The sequence below is a fragment of the Cydia fagiglandana genome, chromosome 24, assembly GCF_963556715.1.
Source record: "Cydia fagiglandana chromosome 24, ilCydFagi1.1, whole genome shotgun sequence".
Taxonomy (NCBI): domain Eukaryota; kingdom Metazoa; phylum Arthropoda; class Insecta; order Lepidoptera; family Tortricidae; genus Cydia; species Cydia fagiglandana.
In genome coordinates, this window is record NC_085955.1 from 6,894,579 (window position 1) to 6,919,732 (window position 25,154).

Sequence of the window (25,154 nt, forward strand, 5' to 3'; positions counted from 1 at the left end):
TAGTGGTCAGTTGGGTGAGTCTAGTCAATTTTTGGGTTTTGTGTAGTAGGTTGTCAGTTTGTCAATCGAACGGGAGAGAGCGAATTGGTGACACATTAAATTTGGATTGAAGGTAGAAGTCATGGACATCGCTAGGTGTTAGCCTGAGCGACCGCCCCTGCAGCCATTTGTTGAGACGTGGTGACCTGTGGAGCAAAAGCTAGGGGTAAACCCACTCGCGGGTTTGATTGTAGTCGCTTTTGTATATTTATTATAATTAAGGTACCGCCTTTCATCATACCCGGTACTGCTTTCCATAATAACGACAGGGTCGTTCCTTTTTATTTTATAATTGGCTATCTTAGGACTTCTATGGGCTGGTTTTAAGAATGTTTCCTGGACCAGCACCTCTAGCACATCTTGCATCCGCGACTTAGACCGCGACTCGAGTCGCCATTCCCGCGGCTGTCAAATCTGTCGATTTCCGTAGCATAACTTGTACCCGCGACTGCAACAGCCGCGTAGAGAACTCAAAGTCGCGGCGCGACTCGTCAGTGTTACCCGGCGAAATCAAAGTCTAAACAAATCGATATTTGCAAGTGGCAACACTGAATCGGAAACCAGGGATGCGCTAAATCATTCGTTCTTTGGTGGTAAAAAATCTAGTTTTTTGTCGATGGTTAAGTTTTTCCTGTCAAAGTCAAGGAACTTTCAAATTTTGTCAACATTTAATTACGGGAAAAAATATGAAAAAATGTAAGTAATAGAGCCTTCCTTATATACTTAATATTGATAATATTTCTTAAAATATATATTGTTTAAAAATTTCTGTTTAATATACCTTTTAAATAAAATATTTTTGTAAGTAAATATAATAATGAAATTGCTATTATTGGTTTTGTTCTCATATTCCTGTTGTAAATAGTGTTTTATTTTTCAGAATAAGTTCAGCATTATCCTAGACACGATTGATATCCCAGCACCCAAAGGAAACTATTATTAACAGGAACCTGCCAACGGGACCCGAAGTGGAGATTCAGGAAAAGAAACACACTAGGCAAGCTTGTAGGTTTCAAACGCGGAGCTGTCCCCTTTTCTAAATTAACTAAGATGTGAGAAGCGCTTTAGCTTTAAGAACACCACCGAGGAAGTGAACTATTAATAATAACCCTAATGGTTATGGCGTACCTATCTAAGCTGCCACAGTAACTCTCAAATAAGTTTCATATAGTTTTTCTTGTGCCAATAATGGATGGCATGTTTGTATACTGTGTACCTAACTGTTTATGATTTGACAAATTGATATGAAAAGCTTATTTCATAATAGTCCTCGATGAAGTCATGACCATATTTTATTGTCTACAAATAAATTTTCTTTCCAGGGTGATATTTAATTGTCCTACGCCGCATGTCGAAGAAAAAGGAAGAGAGAAAATACTTTTCAAGGGTAGTAAAGAAGATTCTTACAATTTCTCTATAGTGGTTCTAGATGTTAATATATATTAGGTTTAATAATAAGAAGTCGAATATTGCAAGAATATATAAGGCAAAGCAATATACTATTAATTTAAATATATATTGTTTTTTTTTCTCTCCTGTATTTTTACCTGAAAAGAAACAAAAATAAAGTAGGTAGGTAAGTACCTAGAACTCCTAGAAGCCATTATTAATTAGCTCCCCAAGGCCCACTTCATACCTAATGTTGACAGCAACGTAACATAGCATGATCGTATCAGGCCCTGTCAAACATGAAGTGAAACATCTAGAACACGGGTATTATCTAGAGGAGTTTCAATATGGTAGACCATATGATAACCGTACCTATGCTACCTACGCAGACTATGACATGAGCGTAACGATTCCTTCAAAATATTGTTGGTCGGCTCGGTCCAGTCACGTCACGGTATGGTGTTGGCAGGGGACGGAATGGTTTAGTGGGTGTTGACTGATAATATTTCATACAAAGCATTATTTTGAGCCGGACATGATCCTGTTATAGCCACGTATTACATCATTCTGTTACAGTACGATGCAGCGGGCACAGGCCACATGTAGGTATCTTTTGTTGAAGTCGAGGAAGGTTCCAAACGGTACCTAAATAGTAAGAGATTGTTGAAATTAGACATTTAACCGTGATCCTAAATATTACTACTAATACTATGGCTTACTTAATATGTTAGATAGTTTGTTTTGAACATTTGTACCTACCCACCTCATCGGCTTCATTTATGTACAAGCAAGCGGGCTCCGTTGTTAGGTTGATGAAAGTTTTGTGTAAGGAAGTCTTAGGATTACTTTTACAAACTTACGAACCTGAATACAAATTTAAAAATCCTACATATGTACCTAATTACTTAATTGAGTACCTACAAGCTAGCTGTTTGAAATTAAAGTTGTAAACATGATGGGTGTGTTGTGGTACTTGTAGGTATCGCCGTGCATAATCGATATATGAGTGCGTAAAGCGCATTTAGTGATTGTTCCATACTTCCTTATTCCTTAGGGCAATAAGTAATTATACAAATTATATTATTACATAATATATGAAACTTGTTTTTAAGTTATAATTATCATGAGTTTAGTTAAAAAAGTACAAGCAAACCACCCGCGAGAGCGAGTCGCGTTCTAAAGTCGCGTAGACTTCGACTCGCGGATTGACATAAAGACGAGAGAATATTTTGTCTCAAAATAGGCAGTTGTGCTAAGGATTTTAGTTCAAAGTCGCGATAGTTGTCATTTTCTGACAGTGACACCTGATCGCGAGTTTGTCGCGGCTCTCGCGCGTGAGTTGTGCTGCCAACACGCGACAAGCCGCCAAGTCGCGCCGATCTGTCACTTCTCACGCCTGTCGCGGCCAGTTGTGCTAGAGGTGCTGGAGGACGTCGTCTGGATTTCCGCTAGGCTGAGGGATGTGTGAGAGGTGCAATTGGTGTGAGGGCTGTTGGGTTGACCTACTTCTGGGAATGAAGGAGTTCTGATTTTGCCCGCTCTGTCGTGGAGGGAGGGGCAGAGGTTCTTTTGGTCTATGATGTTGGGTAGGTAAGTGGTCATGAGGTTTGAGTGATTGAAGGGGTGGTTGCTCTTAGTTTAGAGTGGGTTTTATTTGATGGTGGGGTGGGGGGGGGGGGGGGGGATGGGTGAGTTCCAACCCCAAGGGTTACCTTGTTGGGGGTGCTTTGCTGTTGGTATAGTTTGCTGAAATTGGGTTGGAAGTTGGGCCTGGAAGGGAGGGGGATTTTGGTGTCTTGGTAGGGCTGGAAAGGTGTTTCTTACTCCATCCCCTTCCTTTGCAGATTGCGAGAGGTCTCGGGGGTGGACTTTACAGGAGAGTGGTTAGACTGAGGTCTAGACATTTCGCATTGCGGAAGATGTGCGAAGCTATTTTGTGATATTGGTATCGTATGTTGTATGATATTGGTTTATATGAGGGGGGGGGGTCGTGGTGGGTGAAGACTTCTTCCTCCTATTTTTCTTGGGTTTAACGTGCTCATAATCGTCCTCAGATTGTAGTGAGGTATATTCTCTGTCCGAGTTGCTGTCTGTATTACTTAACTGGTCTTTGGTAATTTTTTCATTTGAACGACTTTTGAAGTTAGCATTTGTTATGATTTTATAGATTTCCTCGGATTGAGGGGAACGCGATCTAGATCGGGGGGTGTGCCCATCGTCGTGGGGGGGGGGGGGACTCATTCTATATGGATGTGGTCTAGAAGACGCGCTACTACCGCGGCTCGGTGTAAGTGAGTGCGAGCGAGCGCGGTGGCCACCGCGGGAACGCGCCTCGATGTCGCGTCGTCTGTATTCTGCGTTGGGTTTGTTTTCTGTCATAATTTGAGAGTTTACATTGAGAGTGGATGCAATCCTACCTTTATTGACTGGTGTTGACCACTGGTTTCAGGGGCTGCCGCCGTTGGGGGCTCCAGTGTGATCAGCGACGTTGGTTTCGGCCGCTAGGTTTGCCTTGTACTCGAGCCATTGCTCATGTAGATGTGGACAGTAAAAATCCACGAAGCTGTCCATAACTTCTGTTTTTTTTGTATTATTGTAGTATTTGAGGGGGCCTCGGTGGGCGTTTGGGGGGGGGGATTGTCAGGGTTAAGGTCAGCCGCGTCTGACTGGCTGCTCGGTAAATGATTATGGGGTTGGTCGTTGTTGTTGAAATTAGTTTGGCTATTATCAATTATATTTTTGTATCAAGTATGTTTTGATTGGGTTTTGTGGGCTCTATTTGAGATTTTTGGGCGTTTTACATTGGTCGTGGGGGGGGAGGCATATTAGAAGCCGTCGGCGGAGATTTTTTCCCCTTATTTTTATTATTTTTATATGAAATTATTTTAAATCCTTCGTCATCATATTTAGAGGTCTCGGATGACGAAATGTCCTCATAATCCATATCCGAGTCTTGGGCATCTAAGGGCAAGGATTCATATGTGTTTTGGCCTAGCTGTATAACGGAGTCATTTCTCAATGTAAAGTTGTCAGTCTGTGACTGGGTTTGGTTTGAGGGGTTGTTTTGTAGTGAGTTTTGACGAACTAATCTAGCTTCAGCGGCGGCTACAATAGTCGCGGCGTTAACACGTTCTATTTTCTTTTTGATTATTTTTGAATACGCGCGCGCGTCTTTGAGTGGGCTGCGGCCTCTCGAGTCATTTGAGCTAGATCGGCTACGGGGGCCCAATGATTTGTGTTTAAGGTCCGACTTAGCGGCGGCGCTATTTTTAGTGGTAATATTATCATTCCTAATTTTCGCTTGTTTTTGGATAGAGGCTTGCTCATTAATAAATTCCCTAGCCTGCTCCGGGTATTTTTGAGAAAACCATTCCAACACTTTGAACTGATTAAGGCTGGAGCCTATGCTATTTGTGGGGTATATATTTGACCGTTTGAGCGGGGCCAGGTTTCGGGGCCGCAGTAAAGGCGACCGGCAGCTTAGGCTGGCGTGTGCATCGTGCTATGTATGCGTCATCCTAGTGTTTTTGTTTTTAATTGTCAAAGTCCTCGCTGCCCTCTATGGAACCGGGGTTGGATCCGGGGGGTAGTGGGAAAAATCCTGATTCTCAACCACCCTCCTCGCCCTCCGGCGGCAGTGGTGATGGTCCCCGCCTCCGTGAGGTCGATCTCGATGTTGAGGGTAGACCGCGAGATCGAGATCGCGATCTACCCATATATTTCTTCTTGACCTCCATGATTTGAGGGCGGCTCCTTAGGGACTCGCGACGCTCGTCGCCGCCAGCTAAACCAGTCTCCGCATTCCCTAGCCCGGGGTTTCCGTTTTAGCGGGACCGGGATCGGGAGATGCGGCGAGCGCAAACCGACGACGATGGCTCTGGTGTAGTGTAATCCCATCCGGCGGATGCTGGGCCGTATAATTCAATAGCTTATTTGTAACAAATAGGTGTTAATTCCGAAGTGCTCCGATGACGTCCGAACGTTGTGATCTCCAAGTGCGATCCAAAGATCCGAGGTTTTTTTGTTCTGTTCTCTGCAGCATTGATATGAATTTCGCTGGAGGTCTTGGCTGCGGTTGGGAGGACTCCTTTGTTGGGCCTCCCGAACCGCCGATAGAGATGATAAACGCGAGGACTCGAGGCAGTGTGTGGGTGAGTCTTTATATATCTTTCTACACCCTATTGGGAGGGTGTGAGGGGTCTCGACCGCATTCCTGCTTCGGAGACTGTCTCTTTTCGCGCCCCATCCTCGTGGGGCGGTCTTCCGTCGTCATTGTATGGACGACTGTGCGATCCGGTGTCGGTGAGCTTTATCGCTATCGGCCGTTATCGTCGGGTGTTGTGGTGGCGGTAGGGTGAAAGAGCACTCTTCTCCGGATTTACTTCGATCCTCTAGAGCTTACACCACTCCCCGAGGGAAGCGATGGCGATCTGAACATTCTTGTAAATCGCGGAGAGAGAGGTGTGTGTGTAGTATATGGCTATTGTCGAGCGTAGATTGTAGTGGCTCGCAGATTCCGAAGAGAAGAACCGTGCACGTTGACTGGACGCGCTGGCTGGGCTGCTGCAGGTTACCTCCTTGATACCGCTACCACCATTACCGGGGGTGTTGCATGGGAGTTAATAATAACACATTTGTATGTTAAAAGAAAACTTGGAGAGTGTTGGGAGCCTCTACTTGACACTGTTGCCCCTGTGTAGCTTCCAAACGCGGGCAGACGCTTTGGACCGTCGTAGTCTGGTATGACCGTGGGACCGGTGAGCAGTGAACTCGGCGAGGTCTAGGTCCTCGCTGCCCTCTAGTGAACCGGGGTCGAATCCGGGGGGTAGTTGGAAAAACCCTGATCCCCAACTAGGTACCCTCCATTTCCACCGGTGGCAGCGGTGATGCTCCCCGCCTCCGCGATGTCGATCTAGTTGGTGAGGGTAGACCCCGAGATCGAGATCGCGGTCTACCCACGCGTTTTTTCTTTTCTTCTTCCGTATGAAGGCGACTTCTCGGGTTCGCGCGACGCTCGTCGCCGCCGGCTAAGCCAGTCCCCACATTCCCTCCCCCGGGGCGTCCGTTTTAGCGGGACCGGGATCGGGAGATGCGAGAAATGTCTGGAAATGTAGGTAATCGAGTATTTATAGGCGCGCGCCCCACCATAGGCATTTACACCACGTCTATTGAAGGCGTGGGTGTTTTGCGCAGTGTCGTTGATTTATTGCACCAATAGGCTTACGCTTATACAATATTTACAAAATTAAGGAACAGGTAAGGTTATTTATTAGGAACATGATTAACTTACACTAGACACATAAAAATTGGTTAACACAAAATACAATACAGAAATTATTATTAATTATTTACACGTTTATGTTTTACTTTATTTATATAAGTTTGTTTTGTAGTGTCTGCAGGGGTTGAAGTCTTTTGTGACCAAGAAAGGTGAAGGTGAGGCAGGCGTAGGAGAAGATGGCGATGGGTCTGATGACGGTCTTGTGAAGGTGCAGTTTATTGCGGTAGACAATTTGCTTTTTCTGTTTATCTATGGCTAAATCTACTCGTAAAAAACTGGGCATCATCCAAGTATGTGTGTGGTGGTGTTTTATTCTTTGTGTAGGAGGGCTCGGGGGGGCCCCGTACTGGTCTGGTGGTCGTGTCTGGTGTGGGGCGATCCCACGTAGATGGTCGTGGCTGCAGTTGTTCGCGCGGTCATACAAGACCCGCGCGAGACGCTTGACACAAATTTTATAAAATATTAGCTATTATATAAATTATTTGATATATATCTTTCTACTATTGGGAGGGTTTGAGGGGTCTCGACCGCATTCCTGCTTCGGAGACTATCTCTTTTCGCGCTCCATCCTCGTGGGGCGGTCTTCCGTCGTCATTGTATGGACGACTGCGATCCGGTGTGGGTGAGCTTTTTCGCTATCGGCCGTTATCGAACCCCATGACTAGTAGCCTGGTGATACCGTTTGAACGGGGATTCTAAATACGTTCAACGGCAGTCCTGGCGTCATCGTCATTGTTGTTAGTTATGCCGTCCGGTCTCGGTGCTTTTTAGGTCTTAATTTGTTGATGACTCTTTTTAGCTCCATAAATGAGATCTGTCGGAGTAAGGGATTCGCCGGTGATTCTTTAAGAAGTTCTTCCACTTCCTCCTAATCCTCCTCTATAATGGGGATGTAGTCAGGATCGTTAGGTTGCCTGCCGGGAGAGCATTGTTCCTCCAGGCTCTCGGCCAGGCATTCGGCCTTCTCGCTATCTGTAAATGCCGGTAGGTGGGAGTCCGGGCGAACAAGTGGGGCTGTCAGCCTTGAGAGACCTGGCCAGTTGCCAATAGGCTTTGGGTCCTGGCCTGATTTCCCCTAGTAAGTCATTCCACCTGTTCTCCCTGAAAACCTTTAATTTTCTTTTATTTGTCTTTGGAGCCTGTTAATTGTATTTTTGTTCTCTCGAGAGGGCAAACGATCATATTCTTTTTAAAGCACGGTTTTTACGGTTTATTAAGTCATTTATCTCTTGGGGGAGCTGCCAGCGTCCTTAATCATCTGCTGGGACTTCCCTGATGCAGTTATTCATGACTCCTTGAAATCCTTTTGTTAAATCCTCAATTGCTTGCTCTAACGTGGCCTTTGTTGATAGGGTGGAGTTGATTAGGTTTAAAAGTGGACAGTCCTCCCTGGCCAGTTCCACCCCCATGTTTGCCCAGTTCACCACCTTCCTTGTGGCGTCTGCCACCTGCCATTACCGCGTTGTTCACCCTGCAATTTCATTAAACGTGCTTGGCATTGGAGTCACCGGCCACTATGACCGACTCGTCCATGCCAAACACGGTCTCCAGGTCCTGCAGGATGATGCTCTTGCTTGCTTGCTTCTGTACCCTGCATCATCTGGGTGTTGGGACGAGTCTGCTCGATCGACGTTCCGCACTCCGCGTGGGGCTCTAACTATGGCTCGAAGGCTGAGCGTCACCTGCGCTCTGAGTCTCCGCCTACACCTGTTTGACTCGGCCGTCCTGGCATACCAGGCAGGAGACGCGTACGCGTAAGACTTGATCTGATGTACGTCTTGTAGATCCCCAGTTTCGTGCGGATGGGGAGGCTGCTATGGAGCACTGGACGAAGCAGGGTACGCGCCGTTTTCGCCCGTGTCACTACCTCCTCCGTGTGTTTCTTCATAAAAGTGAGGCCCCTATCTATAGTGACCCCGTACTTGGCCGTATATTACTGCCACTGTATCTCCTCGCCCAGGCGCTTTAGTGGTGGTGGATGACGAGTGGCTCCTGTAAGGAGCGCTTGCGTCTTCGTCACGTTCACCGAGAGCCTCCATTTGGTCAGCCATCCGGGTAGGGCGTCAAGTGTATAAATACATAGTGTAGTGAGTTGTCAAGTACTCAGTGCGGCTGCACCCAGTAGTGACGCGTCTTCGTGTAGTGTAGCTGTGTTACGCGGTGGTTGGCCCCACCGACGGTGACGAGGACGATTGTGGATGTCGATTGTCGTGTCGTTTGCGTTTAGGTTGTCTCCTGCTATTCAGTTCTGTCGTTACTGGTGTTTGACGGTTGGTTTGAGGGAGGACGGGGCTGCGCGCGTTCTCAGTCTCGATACCGTCTGTTAGGTGAGGCCGGGTTTGGGCGGGACGTGGGGCAACTTTGGGTGGGTCAGGTTTCGGGTGGGTTGTGTAGTGTAGTTGACTGCTTGTCGGACTAAGAGCCAGTTGCACCAACCACATTTGACAGACTCATCAACGTCAGCCGGCGCGCCCCGGCGCTTTACTATGAAACTTTCCATACCTACATAAAAATTTAGCGAACTCTTTAACGATACGAACAGTTTGGAGCAACCGACCCTAAGAAGTTGGGGGGCGTTGTCAAAGTAGTGACAGGTGGCTTTACGTAGGAAATCGTATAGGTACTGTGGGGAGTTGGGTTTGATAGTGATTGTCTGTGTTTCGAGTTTATTTTGAAGTGTTTGTAAGTTGGAGTCTTTTTCGCTTCGCGAGGTGTAGCTTTTTGAGTGTAGAGAGTGTAGGGCCCAATCTGCCTGTAACAAATTGGACCTTGGCTTTAACATTGTTATTGTGAGGTTTGAACGTGAGACGTTGGTCATCATCGTCGTTGATCGTCATTTGTAAAAAATACAAGCGATTTCAAGGACTTACGGTTATTTTAGAAACTGCTAGACCCTAAGTTTTTTTTAAACATCACAAAAGTGATACTTAATAGTCATAATTTAACAGAGTCGCCGGTCAAAGGAACTGATGTGGAAAGTTTCAAACTTGTAATTTATTTTTAAAAATCCTCTTTGGTTATTCTTAACGTTAATCAAACATCAATTTTAACAACAAAACTTCCGTGTGACACCACGAGAATTCAACATTGTCAAATGTGATAAAGCATTATTTTGCTTAACTTATTCAAAGCAAACCAAAGCTTCACAACGGAATTTCTTATCAACGAAACGAAAAATCGGCTAACATACATGGGGTATATTCTGATAGCCCACGACGTCTATACGGGAATTATATTTGTTAGACTAAACAGAAATATAAAACCAAAACTAACTACAATTAAAATAACTAAAATTAAAAATACCTATCAAAATTTGGTGCCTTCGGGAGGGTGCCCAACACGCAGGCAGCGTTCCTGCGCTGGATTTCTTGGTGTGCCCGTATAGTTGGCAGTTGTGGCACTGAGGGTGGGGGGGGCTCAATAAGTAAGTCCGAGATGCCACAGACTGTGGCCAGGTTAAAAATTTCTCCACCAGCTTTTGAGTATTCCATAGTCACGACAATCATGTCATATGGTTGACGCAGCTTGGAATAAGGCTTAAACATTCTATGGCATGAGAGTATGGGAAGTCCTTGCTCCCTGATGCTCTCCATGACTTCATCAGTATCAATCTCCTTAGGGAGACCTTTTATGACTGCTCTTATTCCCCTTTCATCGTCAGTAGGAAAGGTGTTGTAACCCTTTACCATAAGGGCCTTCCAGGCCCGGAATTGTTCGATAGTCTGGGTGAATATGGCCATGCCCCCGGCTCCACCCTTTATTACACGGGCCTTTAAATAACCGACTCGTGTCTCGTTTGCTACTTTGGAGAGAGGAGTCCACCTAGCCTTGTCTCTTAGGACAAGAATGGGTGGGCGCCTAACCTTAACCGTCTTGTCTACTGAGTTCCGCCTGTCTGGCCTCTTAATTGGGGGGTCAGGGGAGTTTGCATCAATATCAGTCTTCCCCTCATTCGAGGAGAGGGGTTCAAATTGATTAGCTATAGCTAAAGGCTGGGGGGTAGGGACAGTTGGAGGGGGGGGAGCCACGAGCCCTCTTTCTCCTATTCCTTTTGTTTTTAACTAATTGAAAGTCTTGTTCTGTCGTAGCAGAACCGTCATAGCTATCGCTTAATACGTCCATGAAATTTTCATTTCGACCTGTCAAAGTGTGGTCACTATCAGTGTCAATGTCTTTATCAGTTTCCTCGCTACGTGCAGTTTGTGGGGTAGGGGACAGCTGACCCTGCCCGAGGGCCAGTGATACGTCAGATACTTGGGTAATTTGCTCTGGGGGCAATTGGGTGTCAAATTGACTGGCCTGCAAGCGGGGGGGTGCCGCCCGGCCCAGGGGGGAGAGGTTTGCAATGAATCCTCTCTCAGATTGAACAATATTATTTTGGGACATAACATCATGAGGAGTGCCAGGTGACATATCTTCATTATCCTGCTGTGTGGACAGCGACTGTGAGGCCGGCTCGCTCTCGTCCGACGCCGTGAAGTTACTTAGGGCTTCCTTATAAGTATTCTGGAGCTGTTGCGCCGCCCCCGGGCAACGCTCCAAGAAATAGTTCATTGCTTTCCTGAGCGCAATGCTCTCGATTTCTTTGATTTGCTCGTTCGACAAGCCGAACTCCATTTTTGTGAGATTATACTATTAACACTATACACTTAAAAAACTTAAAATTAACACTTAATCTATACACCTAACTATTAGAGTCACTATCTCTGTCTTTGGCACGATACCGCAGTATATACAAACACACTAATGCCGCATACACGAAATCGCATTGTTTTATGAATCACTGGCCAGCTGGGCCCGGCAAACTCGCGTCAAAGCTCACGGGGGGCGTGGCCGCCGCGAGGCGGCGTGGGGGGGGGGGCACTCGGAACGGCGCGCGCAGGCGCGATGCGATCGCAATATGAGGAGCACAGCAATGCACGCGCGTGCTCGACTCGGTCGCTAGAGGCGGAATGGCCGAATAAGCATCGAGTTTTCTGTCACTCCCCCTTTCTGGGGGTGTGCGTTGGCCATTTCTGGGCTACGCCCATTTTGGCGGCTTCTGTCGCGGGCTGTTACGACAGCCCGGTCTGTTGATGCCAATTGGATTGGCATTTCTTCTCCTTCTTGTTCACGTGACTTGGTTGGCCATCATGGCTTGGAGGTCATGTTGGCCAATCTGCGGCTTAGCGGACTACGGCTCTGGTTGCGGCACGAGTTCTCGCGGTTGGGCTCGTGCGCGGCGGGCATCTGGGGGGCGGGCATGGAGGGGGGCTATCCCTCTCAACAGCTGGTGTCGTGACGAGTCGGCGTTGGCGAACATCTTGCGCGCCAGTTGTCCCACAAACTCGTCCAGTCTCTGGAGCTTCAGGTCTCTGAAGATGGTCTCGTTCCGCACGTAGCGTGGGGCTCTAACGATGGTCCTGAGGCTTTGCGTCTCCTGTGCCCTGAGTCTCCGCCTGTTGGACTCTGCCGTCCTGGCATACCAGGCGGGAGACGCGTAGGTCAGTCTGGACCGTACGTAAGCCTTGTAGATCCCCAGCTTTGTGCGGAACGGTAGGCTGCTGCTGAGGACTGGACGAAGTTTAGCGCGAGCACACTTCGCTCGCCTTACCACCTCGTCCACGTGGTGTTTCATCGTGAGGCCCCTGTCTATTGTGACCCCCAGGTACTTCGCCGTGTGCTGCCACTGGATCTCCTCCCCGAAGAGTCTGAGTGGCGGCGGGTATTCCTTCGCTCCTGTCAGGAGCGCCTGCGTCTTGCCCACGTTCACCGAGAGCCTCCAATTGGTCAGCCACTCGGGTAGGACGTCAAGCTGTCTCTGGATTTTGATGGCTGCGTGTGCGGGTGTTATGGACGCTGCGTAATACGCTGCATCGTCCGCGAATAGTCCCAGCTTGACGTCGCCGACCACCGGGATGTCGTCGGTGAACCAGGCGTAGCACGCTGGAGACAGGCAGCTCCCTTGAGGAACTCCCGCTAGGATCGGGCGCTCCGTAGAGATGGCATCTTCCACTGCCACGTGGAAGCGTCTCTGGGTCAGGAAGGAGCGCAGTACGCGCATCACTCGACTTGGGACCGAAGATGTCGACAGTTTGTCCAGCAGGCCCTCGTGCCAGACTCTGTCGAAGGCCTTCTCCATGTCGAGGAATACTGCTACTATGTGCTCCTTCTGATTCATCCGCTCTGCCATGAATGAGAGTACGCGCGTCAGTTGAAGTGTCGTCGAGTGCTCGGTGCGGAACCCGAACTGCTCCGGTCTGGGCTCGATGTGGGGTTGGAGCCTGTTCAGGAGCAGTCTCTCGAACACTTTGGAGAGGGTACTCAGCAGCGTGATGGGTCTATAGCTGTCTGGTCTTCTCCTGTCCTTCCCTGGTTTGGGGATCATAATGACCCGGCCAAGTTTCCAGGCGCTTGGGAAGTGCCCCGAGCGCGTGATCCCATTGAACAGGCGCGTCACCGCCGCGATGGTGTGCTGCGGCAGGTGACGGAGTGCCTCGTTTGGGATCGAGTCGGCGCCGGGGGCCTTCTTGGGGTTGCTTCTGCTCAGTGTTTTCTTGACTTGGCCGGGCGAGAAGAAGACCATTTCCTCTTCCTCGTTCGGCTGTTGCTGAAAGTACCTCTCCAAGCGTGTCTCCACTTCCCTCGTGAAGTCCTCGTTGAGAGAGGGGAACGGCTGGAACTGTCGCTCCAGGCTGTCCGCGAACAGTTCCGCTCGTTCTTCGGCTTTGTAACGAGGGGCCCCTCCCTCGTCGATCAGCGGTCTTATTGGGTCCGCGGTCTGCCCAAGCTGCCTGCAGAGACGGTGGATTGAGGGCAGTGTGCCGTCAATGCTGGCTATGTGGGCTTCCCACTCTTGTGCAGCATGGTTCCGGAGAATAAGCAACCAACGGCTCGGGTTTATATAGGGAAATATCCCGCCGTAGGTACTTTTTCACTAACTAGTGGGTGTTACATGGAGAGTCAGTTTTATTTATTTCGGCCAATCACATTAATTATTAAAAACAGTGATTCTAGACTTAAAACTAGGTACATAACATTCCACACGATTTATTAACATGATATACACACACAAAAGTAAAATTAAACACACAAAAGTAAAATGATTAAGAACTTAAACGTAAAACCAAGATTAAACTAAAACATGCATGATTCAGAGCTATACCGGGTGTGGCCTGTAATATGAGCAAAAAATTAAACCGTAGGCTGTACTCTTCATACTGACCAACATTTGTTCAGCGACTTTTAAACATTACTTGTGGTTTGATTTTAAATACACTTTAAAGTTTATTCTAATACGCAATGTATTGCAAATTTTGTTATGTTTAAGGCGTGACAAGCAACGTCAATCACAATGATAATGGCGTGGCGATGGCGTCCATTGAAGATAATATTTATTTTGTATGAAAAATAGGGAGTCTAAATACTTCATAATTTTTAAAAGTTGTTGAACAAAAGTGTCACCGTTTGAGGAGTACAATCTATGTTTTAATTATTTGCTCATGTTACAGGCCACACCCGGTATATGACAATTTCCCCCACCTGTGTCAACACCGTCTGCATGTGAGGAGTATATGGGTATAAGCCTGGAAACTGGGCGGCGGACGTCACCTGTGCGGGTGCTAACAATGGCCACTCTTACATGGCCATCCGGGCCGGGAAAGAGCTGGGCGATTACGCCTTTGGGCCACGTTCCTCGTGGCATGGAGCTATCCGCTACGATGACTACGTCACCTTCATGCAGTTTCTTTACGTTCTGATGAACACCGGGCCTGGGGAGGAGGCTGGGTCGGTATTCCCGCTGCCAGCGCCTCCAAAAATGGTCGATTAGCGTTTGCGCTGTTTTCCACGAAGAGAGTGACATACTTAGTTGCGTCTGTAAAGACGCCCAGTGGCGACATGAAGCTCGATCGACCGGTAAGAAAGTGATTCGGCGTCAGGGATTCGATGTCTAAGTCTGGATTCACTGGTGTCAGCGGTCTAGAATTCACTATGTGCTCTGATTCTAACAATAACGTATGTAGAACTTCTTCGTGGGGTGCTCTTTCTTTCAGTACTACTTTTAGTGCGGTTTTTACGCTGCCCACGAGCCGTTCCCAGGCACCGCCAGCGGAGGGGTTCCCGGGTGGAATTTTCTTCCATTGTATGTATGGCTCGCTCGGTCAAAAAGGGCTTGAGACTGTCGGGCAGCGTCTTTTTGGCCTCTGCTAGTTCTCGTTCCGCGCAGTAGAAGTTGGTGGCATTTTCGGAATAGAGAACTGTAGGCGTGCCGCGTCGCGCTATCAGTCGGCGTAGCGAAAGAATCATGGAGGATGCCGAAAGTGAGGCGGCAAGCTCCAGATGTACAGCGCATGTCGTGAGGCATGCGTATAATACGCCCCATCTTTTCTCGCGGCGGCGGCCTATAGTTATATGCATAGGGCCAAACAGGTCTACGGTTGCAGCGGTAAATGGCGGTTGATTCGCTTTGAGCCTTTCTGGCGGTAGGTCGCCTACGGGAACCTTGAGTGGTGTTCCCTTGTAGGTTCTGCACCATTGGCACTTATTCGTTATATAGCGAATGCTACCGCGCAGCCCCATAATGTAGTACCTTTGTTTCAACTCGTTGGTGACGGTCTCGTGGTTGCCGTGATTGAAAAGAGCATGAAAATGGTGTATTAGTAACTTGACGAAATCTTCTTTCGCATGCAAGATAGGTATTTGTATGTCTTTGTCGATTCTAGCATTTAGTACGACGATTCCGTTTTTGTCAAGTTGTACAGCTATTTTGTGTAGCGGAGATTTCGTCGGGAGTGGCCGCCCAGTTTCCAGCAGCTTGATTTTCTCTGGAAATGCAGCATGTTGACTCCGTCGAATTAGCAATATCTCTGCTAAATTTAAATGCCCCTTATTTATCTCTATATCTGTTTTCTTAGATAGCAATGAGGCTTTAAAAACCTCGGCGGCAACCAGAACACTAGCGGTGGCGCGAACTAACCGTACGAACTTTGAGAACCTACATACCTCCGGCAGGTACTCAAACTTATTTTTCGCGACACCTACTGAGCACACGAGTTTACTAACGCGTTCTTCGCCCGTATCGGCGACGGGCGTGGGCGCTTTCTCGGTTGGCCAATGCTCTTCGGGTTTACGTATAAAATCGGGCCCTATGAACCACCGGTGGTTCACTCCGAAATGCGCATTATTGAGGTGAGGTCTAAATGTGAGGCGTTGGTCCAGGGTGACTAAAACTCGGGTCCTTCGAGCCCGGTCATTTATAAGGCGTGCGTGGGGATATGACTACTATTTTTTTTTAATTATATATTTTTTCTTATAGGTGTAGTGCCGGATGGGGAAAAGCAGGTCGTCCGGTGCGGATTTGCTATCTTTCTACACCCTATTGGGAGAGTGTGAGGGGTCTCGACCGCATTCCTGCTTCGGAGACTGTCTCTTTTCGCGCCCCATCCTCGTGGGGCGGTCTTCCGTCGTCATTGTATGGACGAACTGTGCGATCCGGTGTGGGTGAGCTTTATCGCTATCGGCCGTTATCGAACTTCATGACCAGTAGCTTGGTGATACCGTTTGAACGGGGATTCTAAATGCGTTCAACGGCAGGGAGGTTGATTAGGTCTATTGGCTGAAATGGCTCGAGCGCATGATCCCATTGAACAGGCGGGTCACCGCCACTATGGTGTGCTGTGGCAGGTGACGAAGTGCCATCTTCGGGATCGCATCGGCGCCCGGGGCCTTCTTCGGGTTGGTCCGTCTGGTTGCGCTTCTAACTTGGCTGGGTGAGAAGAAGACCGGGTCCTCCTTTGCTTCCAGCGGTGGATCAAAGTACCCTGCCAGTTGCCTTTCCACCTCCTCCATGTGGGTTGCATCCGATGACGGGTTGGGCTGGAACGTTCGCTCTAGGTGCTCTGCGAACAGTTCCGCCCTTTCTTCGGCCTTGTAGTGCAGTGTCCCCCCTGCGTCTACGAGTGGTCTGATTGCGTCTTTGGTTTCTCCCAGTTGCTTGCACAGACGATCACTGTATTCTGCGTTGGGTTTGTTTTCTGTCATAATTTGAGAGTTTACATTGAGAGTGGATGCAATCCTACCTTTATTGACTGGTGTTGACCACTGGTTTCAGGGGCTGCCGCCGTTGGGGGCTCCAGTGTGATCAGCGACGTTGGTTTCGGTCGCTAGGTTTGCCTTGTACTCGAGCCATTGCTCATGTAGATGTGGACAGTAAAAATCCACGAAGCTGTCCATAACTTCTGTTTTTGTTGACATCCTGCTTACTCGCTCTCCCCCAGTACCTTGTACCGGGGGTGATGGGGGCAAAGGGGGACGCACTGAATTATCTACGATTCTGATTAATATGCACTTATTTTGATAACACTCAGCACTGCAATCAGGTCTGATTTTGAGTCACTATCTCGTTTGTAAATGTGTGAACAGCACAACAAAACACTGTAATCCTGCACGCGGAGCCAGGCTCAACGCGCGATGAAAGGATCGGCACTCAGTAGGTACGAAGCGCGCGTGCGCGCGGCGCGGCGTCCGGAGCGGGAATAATTATTATTATTCTTCTCTTCTACAAAAAAGTGAGTGACAAGCACCTAGGTCGGGGGCGTATATATAGGCTTTTTTTTGATATAATGTTTTACTGTTTGGCCGCTGTTTGTTTAGTGGGGTCAGTGTCGCGGCGCTGCCAAGATAGAAAGGAGAGAAAAAGAGGTAGTATAGAAGTGAAAGATTATAGAATTGAGAATAGAAGAGAGTAGTAAACAATTTTTCTAGCAAAAACTAGTGACTCGATATTAGCTTAAAGTGTTGTATTATGATGAGCTATTTCACAATTTTAAGAAGGACCCTAGGGCGGAGGGCCCCGTGTGATGTTGACCTTACTTTATATTTGGTTTTATCTAATTGTAATTGCGTCTGTGGTTTTCCCAATGAGGGCGAGCATTAAAATAGGTATTTCAAAATAGGACGTGTTCAACTAGCCGATGGATTTGGTTGGTGCAGGAGTGTTCAGCCCTGAACCCGAATTGTTCAGGAATAATCACGTTATGGTCGTTAAGGTGTCGTTTGAGGCGGGTAAGTATAAGCCTCTCATATAGCTTTCCTAGGGATTGTAATAGGCTTATGGGGCGACAGCTGGTAGGGTCCACTCTTGTTTTTCCTGGTTTTGGAATGCCGATGACATCCGCCTCTCTCCAGCAAGCTGGAAAGTGGCAGTATGTCAATGACATGTTGTAAATTTGAATTAATATTGATAGGACACGGTCTGGAAGGGCTTTTATTAATTTGCTCGAAATTCCGTCAGAGCCTGGGGCTTTTTTAATCTTTAGTATTTTAATTCTGTCATGGTGATATAGGGGAGGGGGCTTGGATTTATGGGGTCAGACTATTTTTCCCTAAGATAGTTAGTTACCATTTCTATGTGATCGGGGTCTGTAGGTTGTAGGCTTGGGGGAGCATTGGGCCTCTAAACTTTCGGCGAGGCACTCGGCTTTGTCTTTATCTTCAAAGGCCGGAGGTAATCCGTTTGGTCTGTTAAGTGGTGGCATGGGTGCGATGGAATCTGTTTTAAGGGCTTTTGTTATTTTCCAGAAAGCTAAATGGTTAGGGGTTATTTCTTTAAGTGTGTTGTTCCATCTAGTGTTGCGCCAGATTGCTATTTTGCGTTTTAAATTTTTGATTAGTTTATTTAGATTATTTTTATTGTCAGGAGAAGGGAATGCGTCGTATGCCCTGACCGCCGCATTCTTTTCCCTGATCAGTTCTGTTAGGTGCTGTGGAAGCCGCTGTCGCCGGTCATCCTCCGCAGGTACTTCTCTTGAGCAATGTTTTATTACACGATTACTGGTACACGACGTAGCCTCCCATCTTGAGGTCGGTCTTCAGGTATGTCTCGCTGACCAGCAGGATATCCACGTTCTGCTCGCGGAGGAAGGTGCGGAGCAGAGCTATCTAGCTGGTCAGCGATTGCGCGTTCCAGTAAACTACCCTCAGCTTACGGGTGAATGCTAGCTGAGGGTAATGTAGTCCTGAGGGCCTTGGCGACCGCTTGTGGTCCCTGGGCCGCAGCAGCCCGGAGCAAGGCAGCTATCGTGGCTGCCAAGTCTTGTTCGTCAGCCGGTGCAGCTGGTGTTCCGGCTGGTGCCTCTTCTTTGGAAGGAGGAGGAGCTTCCACTGGCTTCTTCTTCTTCTTCTTTTTGTTCTTCTTGTTACTATTGGGGACCGAGGCTGCTGGTTGGACCCAGCCGCCCCGCTGTGTGGGAGCGTTTGCCGCCGCCATTAGGGACGCTGGCGCTGACTCCTCCACGTTGGGCGGGGACGCTGGCCCTCGACTCCGGTCCCGGCTTCTTGGGTGTTGGGCGGGATTTTGCGCCTGCTTTCCAGCGTCTGAATTCCCTCAGAAAAACTGGGCATCTTCGATAGTTCGCGGGATGGGGTTCCGCGCAATTGGCGCAAGTGCATGGTTGTTCCTTGGGCCTTAGGCATTCAGCTGCAGGGTGGGGGCCTGCACAGCGGACGCACTTCTGCGGTCTGTGACAGCCTTTGGAGTGATGGCGGAACCCCTGGCATCTGTGACACTGTGCAGGCCCGCTTTTGCCCCTCCATGCTTCAATCTTCACCGAGTTCATATAGAGGAGCTCAGTCACCCGGTAGAAGTGTGTGAAGTCTCTGGGGGGTCCGGCGAGCTGTATGAAGTATACACAGCCCGGTTTCCCCCCTCTCGCGTTGATTTGCTTGACGTACTCGACCGGGTAGCCGAGCCCCTCGCACGCCTTCTTGATCTCTTCGACTGGTGTATCGGATGGGATTCCGCGCAGTGCCACCTTCATACGCTTCTCCTTATCCAGTTGGTATACGTGCCACTCCAGCGGCACACCTGCTTGCTCCAGTTTTTCTAAGTGGTTGTAGACGCATCTGTATTCGTCCGCTGTTTGGGGTTCGAAGCGAACTCCTCTCCCCATATTCTTGGAGTACGGTGCTCTGCCCAATTCCTTCGCGATTTCTTCGCAGACTTTGTACCATTGCGGCAGCACCGCTGCCTCGATGTGCGGGTACTTTTCTTTGCGCGGCTGTTGTGATGGTTGGGGTTGCTGCTGCGCCTTCTTCTGCTTCTTGGATGCCTCGGCTGTGTCTGCCGCGGCGGCTTTGGAAGCGTATGAGGTCTGCGGGTCTGCTTGTGGCGGGGGCCCCAGGTTGGTGTGGGGCTCTTGGCTGGGTCCGGCTGCTGGTGGTTGCAGCTCCGCTTAGATGGGCTTCTGTGATGGGGGGTCCATTGCGGGGGGGCGCGGCTGGGTGTCTGGCCCTTCCGGTGGGGGGCATAGTTGCGGCTGAGGTTCTGGTAGGGGCTCCGGTGGCTTGGGGCCCTGCCTCTGCTGCCTTTTTGATGTGGATCGCTGTGGTTGGGGCTCCTCTTGCGGGGGGCCCTGCTTCTGTTGTGGCTCCTTGAGTGAGGGGGGCGTCATCTGTGAGGCTGGGGCCTCAGTTTGTTTTTGGGGCTCCTCTTGCGGGGGGCCTTGCTTCTGTTGTAGTAGCTCCTTGGGTAAGGGGAGGGGCGTCATCTGTGTGGCTGTGGCTGGGGCCTCGGTTGCCGGCAGGTGTAGCGAGCGAGGCTTAAAAAGGTTCCGCCTGTACACCTGTAGGCCGCCTATCATAATCATCTCCTTGGGGGACGGGGCCTTCCAGGGAGATGGCTGGTGCTGTTCAGGTTCCGGCGCTCCTGCAGACTTGGAGCGGCGGCGCAATCTTGGGTCTGTTGGCGGCGAGCGCTTCCTGCAGGTGCGTTTTTCGGCTCCCGCAGGGGCGTCCGGGCTTTCCCTCTGTCGCTTTTCCGGCCTCAGGATGGCTGAATGGGCTCTGAGGAACTCCAGGAAGGGGCCGTCCTCAGGGTGCAGTTCTGTCTCTAGCCCCATTTCGTGGGACGTTATTCTTATGAAGGCGGCCAACCATGCCTTCAGACTCGGCGACGGCTGCTCCAGGCCCATGATATGGGCAACTACAAGGGTGTCACTTTGCAGTTGCTCCATAGGGCTGGAGGGGCTGGTCGGCGGGTGACACAGGCGAGAATGGCCGCGTCGTCTGTTCCGGTAGCAGAGATACTGCGTCCGGCTCTGGTTCCGTTGTTCCCGTAGCTCTATCTTCTACTGGTGCGGGTGAGGTGGCTCCTAATGCTGGAGCGAGTTCTGACCCCGCAGGGGCGGGGGAAACGGCGCGGGAGGCGGGGGCGTCGCCGGCGGTGAACTCGGCGAGGTCTAGGTCCTCGCTGCCCTCTAGTGAACCGGGGTCGAATCCGGGGGGTAGTTGGAAAAACCCTGATCCCCAACTACCCTCCATGTCCACCGGTGGCAGCGGTGATGCTCCCCGCCTCCGCGATGTCGATCTAGTTGGTGAGGGTAGACCGCGAGATCGAGATCGCGGTCTACCCACGCGTTTCTTCTTTTCTTCCTCCATATGAAGGCGACTTCTCGGGTTCGCGCGACGCTCGTCGCCGCCAGCTAAGCCAGTCCCCACATTCCCTCCCCCGGGGCGTCCGTTTTAGCGGGACCGGGATCGGGAGATGCGAGAAAAGTCTGGAAATGTAGGTAATCGAGTATTTATAGGCGCGCGCCCCACCATAGGCATTTAGACCACGTCTATTGAAGGCGTGGGTGTTTTGCGCAGTGTCGTTGATTTATTGCACCAATAGGCTTACGCTTATACAATATTTACAAAATTAAGGAACAGGTAAGGTTATTTATTAGGAACATGATTAACTTACACTAGACACATAAAAATTGGTTAACACAAAATACAATAAATAAATTATTATTAATTATTTACACGTTTCTGTTTTACTGGGCATCATCCGAGTATGTGTGTGGTGGTGTTTTATTCTTTGTGTAGGAGGGCTCGGGGGGGCCCCGTACTGGTCTGGTGGTCGTGTCTGGTGTGGGGCGATCCCACGTAGATGGTCGTGGCTGCAGTTTTTCGCGCGGTCATACAAGACCCGCGCGAGACGCTTAACACAAATTTTATAATATTAGCTATTATAATAGCAAAAAAAAGTAGTGTAGAAAGATATATAATATATATCAAATAATTTATATATAAATTATATATTATTAATTATAATTTATATATAAATTATTTGATATATATCTTTCTACACCCTATTGGGAGGGTTTGAGGGGTCTCGACCGCATTCCTGCTTCGGAGACTATCTCTTTTCGCGCTCCATCCTCGTGGGACGGTCTTCCGTCGTCATTGTATGGACGACTGCGAACCGGTGTGGGTGAGCTTTTTCGCTATCGGCCGTTATCGAACCCCATGACCAGTAGCCTGGTGATACCGTTTGAACGGGGATTCTAAATACGTTCAACGGGCAGTCCTGGCGTCATCGTCATTGTTGTTAGTTATGCCGTCCGGTCTCGGTGCTTTTTAGGTCTTAATTTGTTGATGACTCTTTTTAGCTCCATAAATGAGATCTGTCGGAGTAAGGGATTCGCCGGTGATTCTTTAAGAAGTTCTTCCACTTCCTCCTAATCCTCCTCTATAATGGGGATGTAGTCAGGATCGTTAGGTTGCCTGCCGGGAGAGCATTGTTCCTCCAGGCTCTCGGCCAGGCATTCGGCCTTCTCGCTATCTGTAAATGCCGGTAGGTGGGAGTCAGCTTGGAATAAGGCTTAAACATTCTATGGCATGAGAGTATGGGAAGTCCTTGCTCCCTGATGCTCTCCATGACTTCATCAGTATCAATCTCCTTAGGGAGACCTTTTATAACCGCTCTTATTCCCCTTTCATCATCGGTAGGAAAGGTGTAGTAACCCTTTACCATAAGGGCCTTCCAGGCCCGGAATTGTTCGATAGTCTGGGTGAATATGGCCATGCCCCCGGCTTCACCCTTTATTACACGGGCCTTTAGATAACCGACTCGTGTCTCGTTTGCTACTTTGGAGAGAGGAGTCCACCTAGCCTTGTCTCTTAGGACAAGAATGGGTGGGCGCCTAACCTTTACAGTCTTGTCAACCGAGTTACGCCTGTCTGGCCTCTTAATTGGGGGGTCAGGGGAGTTTGCGTCAGTGTCAGCCTTCCCCTCATTCGAGAAGAGGGGTTCAAATTGGTTAGCTATAGCTAAAGGCTGGGGGGTAGGGACAGTTGGAGGGGGGGACGCGGAGGAGGAGCCACGAGCCCTCTTTCTCCTATTCCTTTTGTTTTTAACTAACTGAAAGTCTTGTTCTGTCGTAGCAGAACTGTCATAGTTAGGACAAGGATAGGCGGGCGCCTAACCTTTACAGTCTTGTCAACCGAGTTACGCCTGTCTGGCCTCTTAATTGGGGGGTCAGGGCTGTTTGCATCAGTATCTGTCTTCCCCTCATTCGATGGGAGGGGTCCAAATTGATTAAGGCTGTCGCTAAAGGCTGGGGGGTAGGGACAGTTGGAGGGGGGGAGCCGCGGGCCCTCTTCCTCCTGTTCCTTTTATTTTTAACTAACTGAAAGCTATCGTTTAATACGTCACAGTCCATGTAATTTTCATTTCCACCTGTCAAAGTGTGGTCACTATCAGTGTCATTGTCTTTAGCAGTTTCCTCGCTACATGCAGTTAACGCTACGTCTTACGTAGGCGAACAACGCGCGAACGCGGCGCGGCGCGGCGCGGCGAAATCAATCCTTTGATGCCCATAGAAGTGTCCTACGTAAGCGATCTCGTTGCGAACGCGGTGCGGCGCGATTTGCACGCGAATGTCAGGCGGCGCGGCGCGGCGCGGCGCGGCGGCGGCCGCTTTCGCCGCGCCGCGCCGCGCCGCGTTCGCGCGTTGTTCGCCTACGTAAGACGTAGCGTAAGGCGGTAGGGGACGACTGACCCTGCCCGAGGGCCAGAGATACATCAGATACTTGACTAATTTGCCCTGGGGGCAATTGGGTGTCAAATGACTGGCCTGCGAGCAGGGGGGTGCCGCCCCTGCATCAGGGATAGGGCCCAGGGGGGAGAGGTTTGCTACGAATCCTCTCTCAGAATGAACATTATTATTTTGAGACATATCGTCATGAGTGCCAAGTGACATACCTTTATTATCCTGATGCTGTGTGGGCAGCGACTGTGAAGCTGGCACGCTCTTACCCGACGCCATGGAGCCGTTTAAAGCTTCCTTATAAGTATTCTGGAGCTGCTGCGCCGCCCCCGGGCAGCGGTCCAAAAAATAGTTCATTGCTTTTCAATTGCAAGAGACGCATTTATGCGTTAGAGGGAGCAAGTGATATTGCTATCTCATTCTACCGCATGGCTGCGTCCCTTGGAGTGGCCGGCGTTGGCCCATCGTGTAGAGGAGCCATTAAGGAGAGCTTGCTCCTGGCCCCCACCAGGCAGGTTAGTCTAGAAACATAGAAAACTGCCTTGTTCCGTACTTTCTTAATGTGTTTGCCAAAATTGAGCTTTCCGTCCAGCGTTACTCCGAGGTATTTGGTTGACTCAACCCACGGTATCCGCTGGCCAAAAATCTCAATATGCCCATGCTTTTCAAGTACGCGGCACCAGACCACAAATGTCGAGTATTTATAGGCGCGCGCCCCACCATAGGCATTTAGACCACGTCTATCGAAGGCGTGGGTGTTTTGCACAGAGTGCGCGTTGATTTATTGCACTAATAGGCTTACGCTTTTACAATATTAGGGAATTAGGTTATTTATTAGGAACATGATTAACTTACACTAGACACACAAAATACAATACAGAAATTATCAGACGCTCGACACAAATTTTATAAAATATTAGCTATTATATAAATTATTTGATATACTCGTATATCTTTCTACACCCTATTGGGAGGGTGCGAGGGGTCTCGACCGCATTCCTGCTTCGAAGACTGTATCTTTTCGCGGCCCATCCTCGTGGGGCGGTCTTCCGTCGTCATTGTATGGACGACTGTGCGATCCGGGTGAGCTTTATCGCTATCGGCCGTTATCGAACCCCATGCCCCCTAGTCTGAGGACCTACCGCGAACCACGTTCGACAGTGAAGTGAGGGAATTCGAATATATCTTTCGGTGCCGGGCGAGCGGCAATCTGCATCTTCTCGAATAGCTGCAACATATTAGACTCCGCAACTGTGCCTTCCTCCGTGTACGGCGTACGGAGGTCCTCCGGTGGCGATAACGATCGCCTATGACGTTCCTCGCGGCTCGGTGAGTGGCGTCGAATATGTCGTTCGTCCCGCGTAGGCCGTCTAGGAGTCTCGTAGTCTGGTGGTGGCTCGTTGGCTAACTTCTTCTGGACGTTGACGGGCTCGGTTAGCGTCTTGTCCTCTGGCGAATCGTCAATCCACTTCATGATTCTTTTTCGTTGTGGCTCGATGTCACCTGCGTCTGAGACTGCGTGTGTAGTGCCTGGCGTGGCTCACTCCGCGATTTCGTCGCTTTGCTACAGGTAGCTAAAAGTACATCCGTTCCACCCCAATTTTGGGGAAAGCCATAAGCCGCGCATGGCGCTATCGCCACATAGCGGCCAT

General features: G+C 49.4%; 1 protein-coding gene and 1 long non-coding RNA gene across 2 annotated transcripts; one reads left to right on the forward strand and one right to left on the reverse strand.

Annotated features, from left to right (window-relative positions):
* The first annotated feature begins 386 nt into the window (after positions 1 to 386).
* Positions 387 to 1,553, forward strand: LOC134676474 (uncharacterized). Its single transcript, XR_010099938.1, has 2 exons — positions 387 to 1,044; positions 1,362 to 1,553. It is a non-coding gene; the product is annotated as an uncharacterized LOC134676474 (long non-coding RNA).
* A 15,242-nt stretch (positions 1,554 to 16,795) lies between these two features.
* On the reverse strand, positions 16,796 to 20,658 carry LOC134676623 (titin-like). The gene is made up of 4 exons (XM_063535020.1): positions 19,962 to 20,658; positions 19,275 to 19,901; positions 18,676 to 19,063; positions 16,796 to 17,021 (listed from the first exon to the last, which is right to left on the reverse strand). The coding sequence occupies exons 1-4, from the start codon at positions 20,656 to 20,658 to the stop codon at positions 16,796 to 16,798; spliced, it is 1,938 nt and encodes a 645-aa protein (XP_063391090.1).
* Positions 20,659 to 25,154: the final 4,496 nt, after the last annotated feature.

Coding starts and splice junctions, on each gene's coding strand:
- LOC134676623 (XM_063535020.1), bottom strand. CDS start 20,658: ATGGGCCTGGAGCAGCCGTCGCCGAGTCTGAAGGCATGGTTGGCCGCC. Junction 19,902..19,961: donor AGGGCCAGACACCCAGCCGC/GCCCCCCCGCAA, acceptor TGCAACCACCAG/CAGCCGGACCCAGCCAAGAG. Junction 17,022..18,675: donor CCCTCAGCTAGCATTCACCC/GTAAGCTGAGGG, acceptor CATATTAATCAG/AATCGTAGATAATTCAGTGC.